This window comes from Myotis nattereri (genome assembly GCF_964212035.1).
Source record: "Myotis nattereri genome assembly, chromosome: 1".
Taxonomy (NCBI): Eukaryota; Metazoa; Chordata; class Mammalia; order Chiroptera; family Vespertilionidae; genus Myotis; species Myotis nattereri.
In genome coordinates this window covers 223,869,466-223,881,786 of record NC_138075.1, presented here as the reverse complement: position 1 = coordinate 223,881,786, position 12,321 = coordinate 223,869,466, and the positions used below count along the sequence as shown (strand labels likewise).

The 12,321-nt window shown below is 39.6% G+C and overlaps 1 protein-coding gene across 8 annotated transcripts in view; it reads left to right on the top strand.

The window, feature by feature from the left end:
• CPEB2 (cytoplasmic polyadenylation element binding protein 2) overlaps positions 1-9,534 on the top strand; it is a gene marked incomplete at its 5' end in the record, with an annotated part of 62,419 nt that extends 52,885 nt beyond the window's left edge. For all 8 annotated transcript variants that reach the window (XM_081090965.1, XM_081090963.1, XM_081090962.1 and 5 more), the window contains 2 exons: positions 3,376-3,557; positions 8,103-9,534. In XM_081090965.1, coding sequence (XP_080947091.1) covers positions 3,376-3,557; positions 8,103-8,330 — 410 coding nt within the window. In that variant the 3' untranslated portion in view covers positions 8,331-9,534. The remainder of the gene's footprint in view (positions 1-3,375; positions 3,558-8,102) is intronic.
• Between the last annotated feature and the right edge of the window lie 2,787 nt (positions 9,535-12,321).

Below are 12,321 nucleotides of genomic sequence, written 5' to 3'. Positions count from 1 at the left end.
AAACATGATCACATTTGCACTTTTGAAAGTTGACTTTAATGACTCACAGAGGGAGAGCCCAGTTGAGAATAGATAGTAGACAGATTTAGTTGCCTATTATCAAAGTCCAGGATTCAGATAGTGGTGGCTTGGATTAGTGGTGGTAGTAGAGAAAGAGTCAAGTAAACAGCTACCGTAAGGGAATGCAAAGGTTGCATCTCTGCTTTCAGTCTTAAGACACTAGATAGATAGTGGTGCCTTTTACAAATTAAGGAACACTGGAGAAGGAGCCAGTTGGAGGGAAGATTTGGGTCTTGGTTTTGAAAGCTATGGCACCATTCAGAGCTCCTAAGTAGAAATTTCAGTTAAGCCATTGGTATGTAATACAGGTATCTCTGCCTTTCAAGAGCTGATTTACTTGATACTACTTCACTTTTACATTAGTACTTACATTACATTTAAACTAGTACCTGTTTTGGCTGACCAAAAGAAATACAAAGAGAAAAATAAGTCTAACCTTTACAAAAGTTTCCATGGGGAACCCTCTACTTTCAGATAGGAGGGAAACCTGTATATTTTTTGAGAGAGTCTCAGTTGCTGCTCTTTTGCAAATAAACTTCGGGTGGGGGAGAGATCTGAAGCAAAGAGATAAGGCTATTGCCATGATACAGGTGAAAATTGGAACGGGATGTTGGTGATGGAAGTGAGGTGATTGGATTCTAGATACGACTTGAAAATAGGGTTCACAGGAGTACATGTACAGTCGGGAAGAAGATGAAGCCAAGAGTTATGACTTGGCAACTTCATCTTTTCCATTGCTTACTTACTGAATCAGCAAAAACTCAATGGTTAGGTTTAATGGGATGGTGGAAGATCAGGAGTGTCATTTGAATACACTGAGTGTTGCAGTGTCTATGAAATTGACAAAATGAGTTGTCCAGTAGACAGTTGCATAGATGAGTCTGGAGTCTAGAGGGTGGCCTGGACTAGAGGAATGTAGCAGCTAAGAAGAAACAGGTGGTAATTAAAGCCATGACACAGGATCAAGTCACCAAATCCACGATTGTAGAGAAGTCCAAGGACGACTGAAACCTGGGGTACTCTGATGTTGAAAACTGAAGGAGTTGAGGAAGGACTAGCAGGGAAGGCCAGGAAGGAGTTACAATGAAGTAGAAGGAGAATTAGTAGAATAACGTATCCTGGGAGCTAGATGGAGAAAATATATTTAATGCTGCTTACAGGTAAATTGACCATTGAACTTGACAGTGGGGGAGATGACCTTGACAGGAGCAATTAAATTGGAGTTATCGGGTGAATGTTTGATTATGAATGGTTGAACAAAGAAGAGACGCAAGAGACTGGGGAGTACAGAAAACATTTTTTAGCAATTAGGGGAACAGAGAAATGAAGCAATCACATAGAGAAATAAATAGAGTTAAGATATATATATATATTTTTAAGATGGGACAAATTGCAGTATATTGGGAAAGGCCCAGTATAGAGAGAAAAACCAGTGGTACAGAAAGTTGAGAGGAGAATTGCTAAAGTAATTCTTCTGTAGTGAGAGCAATTGGGATCCTAGTGTAAAGTGAAAGGATTGGTTTAAAAAAAGACCATTAAACTGTTATTAGGTGGAAGGGGGGTACCTCTGGCATAAGCATTTCTGGAAGCCCCATGGGAAGATGAGTTGCGGTAGAAAGCTTTATTTCCATTTCTGTGGAATCACATCCCTTCGGTAAAGCTAGAAGCAGAGTCAGTGTCCAGAGTTTCCTTTCCATGTTGGAGCTGGGTCCCGTTCAGCATCAGTCTAGTTGCAGTCTATTAGTCCATTGTGTGGTGTGAATGCAGGAGAGCCCCACAGCCCAGAGTCACACAAATCTCAAGATTCCCAAGAGCAGCAAGAGGAACCAAGAACACGGAGTGAATTCCTTTGTTCAGGGGATTAAATATCCCAAATTTGCCCCCTTGCAGTGGCCATGCCCATTCTGGCCAGTGACCTCTGCTCCCAGGAATGATTGACAGTAAGTGCCTTCCCTAGTCCCCCAACTTTACTGGGCATGTACCTGTCTTTGTCCAGTCTCCTGAGGAGTGTAAAGTTGTAGCTTCTGGTGAAGCTGTCCAAATGACATGCCTATAATGGTTGGCTTCCCGCTTTGCTTCTCTCCTCTCCTATCCTATATAATAAAGAGGGAATATGCAAATTGACCATCACTCTGCCACAAAGATGGCGGCACCCATTGGGGGGGGGGGGTGGTTCCGTAACACAAGATAGCTGCACCCAAAGCAGAGGCTGAGTTCCCGTAATGAGCCTTAACGAGCAATCAGCAGGGACCTGGGGCTGCTCTCTCCCCCCCACCCCCGCCCCAATGGGGCTTGACAGGGGACCTCAGGCAGTGCCCCCCACCCTGGTGCCAGGCTGGGGGACCTCAGGCCATGCCCATCACCTGGCAAGACTTGATGGGGGGACCTCAGGCTACACCCCCCTCTCTGGCACCAGGCCGGGGGACCTCAGGCTGCGCCCCCCGCCCAGCAGGGCTTGACAGTGGATCTCAGGGTGCGACCCCCACCCCATTGCTGGGCCAGGGGACCTCAGGCAACACCCTCTGCCCGGCGGGGCTTGACAGGGGATCTTAGGCCGCGTCCCTCACCTGGTGGGGCTTGATGGGGGACCTCAAAGCACACCTCCTGTGCCCCGGCCCAGGCTGGGGTACCTCAGGCCGTGCCCCCCACCCCGGCACGGGGCCAGGGGACCTGAGGCTGCACCCCTGCCCAGCAGGACTTGACAAGGGTGGGACTGGCCAGGTCTGTATCTAGCCCAATGAGGGTGTGGCTGGCCGGGTCTGGGTCTCGTGCGATTTTGAGGCACCTGTGGGTGGGCAGGGACCTGACTCTGGGTCCCATGGTGTGCCCCATACTCTGACAGGAGGAAGATTTTCATATACATTTTACTAATTTCCTTTCATCTCTGACACTTCTATTATAGAGAAAGGGAAAATAGCAATATTAAAATATTTCCTCTAATTAATCCTCTTCTAATGTGCATGAATTTTGTGCACCAGGCCACTAGTCTATGTATATAAAAGCCTAAGTGACCAGAACAACCAGTCAACCAGTCCATGTGCTTCCACAGCCAACCTCCCGCAGTCCCTCCCCCAGTCCAGCAGGCCCTGGCCATCCTGGCCCTGATCAGGACTGGGTAAGACTGCCCCAAAAGGCCCTGATTGCCGGCCAGACCTAGGGACCCATGCACCGTGCCTCTACTTATTAATAACTAGATTAATTACAATGGTTTCAAAACTATTTATCCAATTGACTTTTACTTTTTAAAAAAGCATTTAACAGTTGTTGATTTACTGTGTTCTCTCGAATTTCATTAAATTTCTTTTTCTTTTGAAGTGGAACTTGCTATGATCATGGACCGGCTGTATGGTGGAGTTTGTTATGCAGGAATTGATACAGATCCTGAGCTAAAATACCCAAAAGGTGCTGGTCGAGTTGCTTTCTCCAATCAACAGAGCTATATTGCTGCCATCAGTGCTCGGTTTGTGCAGCTTCAGCATGGTGATATTGATAAACGTGTAAGTTGTAATTCGGAAATCACTTCTGTCCTATGATAAGGTGCTGATAATAATAATGATGAGTTAATATAATTCAAATATTGAATATTTTATACTCTGAAATGTCAAAGTTTTCAACATACTTTGAACTTTAGGTATAGTATAAAAAATATAAGTGTCGTTTTAAGGCATGTTAAAAATTTTTATTAACCAATAAGGTCTTAATATTCTTCTAACCATAGAGGTGGAGCTTGGTTTAAGAGGTTATATTCTAGAGCCAAATTGCCTGGGGTCTCCTTTCCACTATTTGCTCTGTAATTCTGGGCAAAATTAACCCTTTTGTGTCTCTTTTTCCTCACTTAGGAAATGGAAAAAGTAATATTAGGACCCTCCCAGTTATTTTTTTTAAATATATGTTTATTGATTTCATAAAGGAAGGGAGAGAGGGAAAGAGATTGAAACATTAGTGATGAGAGAGAATCATTGATTGACTACCTCCTGCACGCCCCACACTGGAGAGCAAGCCCACAGTCCAGGCATGTGCCCTGACTAGGAATCGATCCATGACCTCCTTGGTCTGTAGGTCGATACTCAACCACAGAGCCATGCTGGCTGGGCTTGCTCACAGTTATTTTGAGGATTAAATAAATTCACATATGTTGAAGCACTGAGAACAGAGCTTGGTACTAAGTGCTATTTAAGTGCTACTTATTTTTCATTTGTTATAAAGTCTATCCTATATAATAAAGAGATAATATGCAAATTAACCCTCACACCCTCACAAGATGGCTACCTACGACCAGGCCGGCAAGGGGTTAGTGAGGGACAACCAAATGACTGAGCATCAGGCTGTGTGGGGCAACCAGGCCGTCAGAGGGGGGCAGTTGATCAGGCTGTGTGGGGCAACCAGGCCGTCAGAGGGGGGCAGTTGGGGGTGACCAGGCTGGCAGGGGGGCCAGTAGGAGGTAACCAGGCCAGCAGGGGTGGGCAATTAGGGGTGACCAGGCTGGCTGGGGGTGATTAGGCTGGCAGGGGGGGCAGTAAGGGGTGATCAGGCTGGCGGGGGGGGGGGGCAGTTAGGAGTGACCAGGCCAGCAGGGAGGGGGCAGTGGAGGCAGTTAGGGGTGATCAGGCCTGCAGGTAGGGGCAGTTAGGGGCAACCAAGCCGGCAGGCAGGTGAGTGATTAGGAGCCAGCAGTCCAGGATTGTGAGAGGGATGTCTGACTTCCAGTTTAGGCCTGATCCCCAGGGATCAGGCCTAAACTGGCAGTTGGATATCCCCTGCGGGGTCCCGGATTTGAGAGGGTGCAGGCTGGGCTGAGGGGACCCCGCTGTGCACAAATTTCATATATATGTATGAAATATATACATATATGCCTAAGAAACCGGCTGATAGCTATGACATGCACTGACCACCAGGGGACAGGAGCTCAAAACAGGAGTAGAAACCACAGTCATGGAAACATGGAACAGACTGATGAATCTCAGAGGGAAGGGTGGAGGGGGAAGGGTGGGAAGAGATTAACTAAAGATCTTATATGCCTACTAGAGGGCTGGCCTTCGGGGATTGAGCCAAAACCGGCTCTCTGACATCCCCCAAGGGGTCCCAGATTGCAAGAGGGCATAGGCCAGGCTGAGAGACCCCAACGGTGCAGGAATCCATGCACTGGGCCTCTAGTCTAAAATAAAAATGTATTCATATTTATCTAAAGATACACAATAATAAATATGCAAATAAACTGCATATACAAAATAATTGTCCTAAACTTTAAAACAGTTACTCTTTAGTAGTACTGTGAGATCATCACAATAAGAACTTTTAGGAAGTCCTACAAATGCTAACTGAAAGCCAGCCGCCCCATTGTGTAATTCTGAGTACAGATTACCATCTTAAATAGGGGAAAGGAGTGGACAAAACTCAGTGGTTCACTTACAAATCTATTTCATACTAAAATCTGTGAATTGTTTCTATATAAACCTAAGCAGTATTCTAAAATGATCATGTTTTACATTTATAGTACAGATGAGAGATATACAGTGGGTCCTTGACTTACGAGTGTCCCGACGAACGAGTTTTTTGAGATACCAGCTGTCTCTTGGCCAATTTTTTGCATTGAGTTGATAGAGTAATTTGAGTTAACAAGCTCCTTAACGAGCTCGGTCTCAGAAGGAATTAAACTCGTAAGTCAAGGCCCCACTGTACTAGGACTACTAAGTAAATTAACTTTTTATATTCTAATTAGTAGCTTTAACTTAAGTGTGTTCTTATTTTCCAGTGTAACAGTGTTTTGAAGCTTCTTCTTGGAGACTGTTTTGCACAATAAAAGACTATTTGGGGGACAGGGGAGTTGATTAATGCTAATTGACTAGACCAGTGGTTCTCAACCTTGGCTGCACATTAGAATCACCTGGGAATCTTTTTAAAAACCTGATTTCTGGGCCTCATCCTCTGGAAATTCTGTTTCTTTGTTACTAATGTGGCCCCACCCCATAACAAAGAAACAGAATTTCCGGAGGATGAGGCCCACAAATCAGGATTTTTAAAAAGATTCCCAGATGATAATGTGCAGCCAAGGTTGAGAACCACTGGACTAGACCATGGACTTTAGAAGTGTCATTAATTTAATTACCAAACCATACCATTTAGAAAAGAAGTATAGCATAAGTTCTGTTCATTACATGCAGAGTGTTTTGTTTGTTTGCATTGTTACTTAAAGTATTGGGAAAAAATTGAGAACGGGCTCTGCTTTTATTCAAATATGCATATGAAATTTTTTTTGAACCTTAGAATTTCTCTGATTCAGTGGTTTTGAACCTTGGCTGCACACTAAAGTCACATGGGAGCTCTAAAAAAACCTTGACATCTGGGTCCCACCCAGAGATTCTGCTGTAATTAGTCTGGGATGCAGCCAGTTCTCCCCAGGTGATTCGAATGTGCAGCCATGCTATAGACCTCTGATGTAGGCCGACCCCACTCCTGCAGAGAGGTGCTGCAGTCACAGAGGAAATTATTTATATTGTATATATTTGTAGTTGTTTAATATTCAGAAGCAGAGGGAAAAGATTGTTGTATTGTCATACCTCATACCTATTTGTTTCAAAAATGAGAATGAAGGACAATTATTTGGGGCAGAGTATTGATTCTTAAGTAGCAACTCATATGCAGAGCAGGTGAATTGAGAAACATTCCTTCTTACACAGGCAGTGGAATCTCTAAGAGAAGTTTATTTTTCCAGATATGTGCTACTAAGGTATTATGGAAAATAAGACTAGGTGAAGAACTGATGAAACTGTTTCACACATACAAAGTTAGAGATTAGTATTAATAAGAAATAAATATTGAAATGAACTGCAAATATCAACAATGCAAACCCATTGCCTTCCTGTGAAAGGTTTGTTTTTACTGTTCTTTTTATCAACTTTTAGGTTGTTTCCAATTATAATTGTTGTTAGTACAAATAATGCTGCAGAAAACACCCTTATATATACAATTTCTGCACAAATGCAAATATTTCAATAGAATACATCCAGAGTAGAAATTGTTGGGTCACTGATTTTTACTGTGGGCAAACACTACCTTATCTCAAGCCAAGCTATTAAAACACTCCAATTTTTCTGCCCACCTCAGGAAAGGCTGAGGTCTTAGGCTGCCTGACACTATTCACTCAGACAAAGGTAGTAGTAACCTTTGGTTAAGAAAGAAGCAAGAAAACAAGGCCATCTTGTTACCTAATAGTAGCTAATGCTAATTTGCAGAGTATTTACGGTGGCACTGTCTTAAATGTTTTTACTTGCATTATCTAGTCTTCACTCGATTGAGCAGGTTCTTTAATCCTTGTTTAACAGATGAGGTTAAGAGTTTTAGGAATCAGACCTTACTGCAATCTGAGGTCTTTTACCAAGTCAGGCCTTCACAGTGGGATTTTGACTTTCTATCTTATAAATTCACAAAAGTCTAGACATGCCCATAACAACATTATCCACAGTCCTGGTTCTGAACCAGTTACGTACAAGCAGGCACAGCTCTCCTGCGGAGGAGAAATGCTGCCAGGGTCGGTGCCGTCCCGGTGCACAGGTGGTATTAAAACAAAGGGACAGAGATGTAAAAACCATTTGTCTGCCATGACTGCTTGATATCCCTTTGCGTTTTCACTCACAGTAGCCTCTGAAAATAGTAACACACAGAAAGTCAGGGTGGAATGTTTTACAAATCAGTTAGATTTTTGTAGTTTTTAAAATTATTTTCTGTCAGTGGAAAATATAGTAAGTACCATTCAGTTTATAGTCTTCTGAAGATTACATTGCCAAACATACAGCAAAATTACCAAACTAAGTGCTTATTTAATCACATGGTCAATTATGAGCATGAAACAATATAAAAATGATTAGTTCAAGAACAAAATCAATTTTTTTACCTACTGTGTGGTAAAGCATTTCCCTGGGAAACTGCCTACTTTCTCAACATTTAATGCTGTGTTGTTGTTTTTTCTCTAGAACACATTTTAAATTATTACTAAAATGATTTCTGAAGCAGACTTACTAAGACATTTTTCTCTCATTTTCTAGGTGGAGGTAAAGCCATATGTGCTAGATGACCAGATGTGTGATGAATGCCAGGGCGCACGCTGTGGTGGAAAATTTGCTCCCTTTTTTTGTGCCAATGTCACTTGCCTGCAGTATTACTGTGAGTTTTGTTGGGCAAATATCCACTCTCGTGCAGGACGTGAGTTCCATAAGCCATTGGTAAAGGAAGGTGCTGACCGCCCACGTCAGATCCACTTCCGCTGGAACTAGGAGTAGCAAACCTGCCTCTGTTGGACAAGGAGAGAAAGGCTGCATGTGGCTTACTGTGTCTGAAGATACTGACATGCGGAAGAAATAAGTGCATTCTTCTGCTTTCACCCAACTCAATACATGCATCTTTATCAGCAGCCAAAACACTACAAGCCTCTTGTTTTTCACCAAAACCCTACATCTCAGGCTTACTAATTTTTGTGATATTTTCATGTTAAAATAAAATGTTTTTTTGTATTTTCTCCAAGTTATTTTTATATGTAAAGTTAAAATTAGATATGAGAATGTTTTGCGTAGGGGCAAACAGTCTGCTGCTATATAGTGGGTGAAGCGTGCACTTATTTCTAAACGTGGGTTTTTAACTTCAAGATCTGCCCCAGTAATTTACCAAAGGTAGCAAAATAATAGTGAAGATGGAATATGTCTGCTACAAATGCTTATTTTTATTGTTGCTATTTTCAGTGTATACATAAACTAAAATTAGGGTTGATTTTTTTGCTCTCCATTTTGACTTGCAAGAAATAATACCTCAAGATAATCTGATTTATTAGCTATTTTTAAACATTTTTAATCACAAGCTGTATTAGCTTTGCTGCTATATAGGTGTTATGTGTAAATGCCACCTATTAATACGGGATTGAAAACGTTAGAGACACACTGCATTGCAGATAAAATGCAGGCAGCACAATATGGCCTAAACTGCCATAGTTTTAGAATGTGAAAAATCAATGCATGTTTACTTACCTGTATACACCATATGCATGCACTAGAATTATTAATAACAAGAGGTGAGGTATTGCAAATGTTCAAAAACAGCTCTCTTGAATCTAGGTAGCATGAACAAATTATAAAATTTGTTTAAAAAAAGCAAACTTGCATGCATTATTGTGACTTCAAGTTTAAAAAATTGCCCTACATGTGTACAATATGCATATTAGTTTTAGAGAGTGCAGCCATTTTGTGATTTGGTCCCTAGTGGAACTCGATTTTTATGCAGACTGGATATAATACTTGTAATCTCTGTGCAATTTTGTGATGTGCGGTTCTAATTCATGTGCAGTGATATAGTATAGATACAAGAATGAATAAAAGAAATACTAGAGTTTTAAAGAAAGTTGATTTTAGCCCCTTTGATAGTTCATGGTTAAGACATCCTTTATAAACCAAAGATGGCCAGCACACTGCTAACCAGTCACCAAATGTACGACCCACAAGAAGCCCATACTTAAACGAGCGAACTTGATAGAAGAATGCAAAACTTTGGTAAACCTAAGTAAAGTCAAAATGGAGATGGGGAAATATACAGATGGCTAGTTGCATAAAATTCAATTTTACCTTAAAGACAATGGTGAAATCTGGTTTGAACTTGCTTACATGTTTGACCTATGTATTTTGGGGTCTTCTGTCTAAACTGGGGTCACTGTTGCATGGAACATTGTTAATGGTTAGGAATTGCTTTTTTTTTTAAATTTTGATGAAGGAATTTTGGTAATGGCTTTGCTTGCAGTTTTGGGGAAGTGGCATGGAAACAAGCGAGAGTTAATCAGTTTCTCTTGGTACTGAACACTATTAGAATATCAGTAGGAATGCTTTTTCTCTTTAGAGCATTTTTAATGTAACCAGCCCCTATATTTTAAAGTCAGAGTTACTCTGCAATCTAAAGCACCAACAATGGTAAATGTTTTTTTTAAAAAATGCAGAACTAAGATTCTTGACTCTAAAGAGAGAAAATTACAAGGGGTATTGTCTTCGAGCAACCCCTTGGGACAATCCTTCATGTGAGCAAAGTGTTGATCTTAACATTGGTTGTCTCTGGTGTGCTTTTGTACTGTAAAATACGGTTCATGTCTAACTCTGCTGTTTTAATTGTGGTTGTGGTTCAAGTTTTTAATGTTTAAAGTTTGATGCTGTTTTCAGAAGAGCTTTTTACTAATTTATTTGTCGATGTTCCCTATTTGTTACTTAAACCATGATCCTCCAGATTTTTGGAGTATTCTTTTCTAACCTTAACCCTGCCAACCTTGATCCATTTGACATTTGTTATGCACTATTTTTATATCTCTGTGAGAGATTTTTCCAACAGTCAGCTATTTTATGGCACACTTTTTTTGACTGATGACATCTCCTTTGCTATACCTCAATTTTTGGAATTTAGAAAAGAAATCAGTAGTTTTGCAATGTTAATTATTTAGATATTTAATTTCGCAGATTTTAAAACTTTATTTTCATAATTTCTGCTTAATGTTTAAAATTGAAGAGCCTTTTCATGTATTAAATAATGAACACTAGAAATAAATTATATGATGAAAATAATTGGAGATGTTGAAAATCACTTTCCCTTCTTAAACAAATGAATATTGGGAATGAAGGGAAATGTAATAGAACACCCTCTTCGCCACGGGTAAAAATGACAGAAATGTATGGTTTGTTTTACCTTCATTTCTGTTACAATTGAAGCTTACTAGTTTAATAGTTTGTTCCTTCCCCACCTGACCCCTACCTCTTTTTTTTTTTTTTTTTTTTTTTTTTTGCCTTTTATGTACTACATTCTTATCTTCTAACTGTTGAACACTGTATTGGAATTTTTTTTTTTAATTTACAGATCATATTTATTTTACTATTTTTGTAGAAAATTATTAATTTTGATTGTATTTTTGTATTTTCAAAGCTTCTTCACTTGTGTTCTCTAAATGTTCTTATTGCTGCCCAAAAGTATGACTGTGGAGGAAAAAATACTTTAAAAATCCACACTTTTTGTTAAGAAGGAAACATTTAGCATTTATATATTTGTGTATGGAAAACACTTGATATTTTATCCCTGTTGCATCTGGCCGCATAGAGCCTCTCCTCAAAGATGCTACAAAACTTGAATATAACACATTTTGGAAGGCTGACTAACCTCGATTCTGTGTTGTGATGTGCAATACTGTTTCTAATGTTTGTATAAAAAAAATAACAGTGTAAACCTTTTTAATGCAAATTTATTTTTTTCATTGCATATTTTGCAGATTTTATCCACAGTGTCATTTTTTACTGTCAGAAAAGATACCCCTTTTGTCATTGCAACTATTTTTTAAATCCAGAAATCTTTGTACTGATGTAAATGATTGTAGTTATTTTGGATAGTGTTTTGCTAACAAAAGGAGAGACTTTTTTCATGCATATTTCTATTTTGTTTTTTTGGGTTTTATTTTATTTTAATAGTAGTAAAATACTTGGAATAATTTTTCATATTCTTGTCATTAATATTATTTTGTATTTTTATGTGGAAATATATAATTTTATGACACTAATTGCTAAAGTTTATTTTATGTTGAATTATTTTTGGAGCTGAAATCTTTGTAATATTAAAGCAACTAGTTTCTAATTCCCAGTTTCTGTATAGAATCGCACAAGTGGTTTATGGAGTGTTTGGATTGTAATTATAAATGGTTCTTTGATATGCAAATTAATATTTTCAGTTGATTTTATTTTATATTCCTAATGGGGTGTTAAAGCCGTTTTTTATTTTTTTCTAAATAAAAAGAGAACCCATGCTTTTATGGACACTAGGTAAACGCCTTCAGCTTAAGATTTTTTGTTAAAATATTTTAGTTTATTTTATTGTTAACTCCCAGGTGTCTAAATCTCCAGTCTGTCTGTTGTACTGGTAATTTAACTCTGTAATGGAATAGTTTGCTGCCAACTATTTATATTAAGTAATTTTTAAATATTTGTAATATTGTTGACTGACTAATAAACTATTAAGTTATTGGCATAGTTGTAGAATCTTATTCTTCAAATTTATCAAAATAACCATCAACCACTAGTAAACTCTTATTAAGAGTTTAGTGACATGAACATATTAGGAGGCCCAGGCCAATTCGACATTTAGAACAAGTATTGGGAGGGGCTTGTGGAGATTGTCCAGTCTAGCGTTTCTGCCCCAAAGACCTTTTGCATCAGTTCTCCCACACTCACCCTCCACCCCCACATACGTACCACGGTGGGT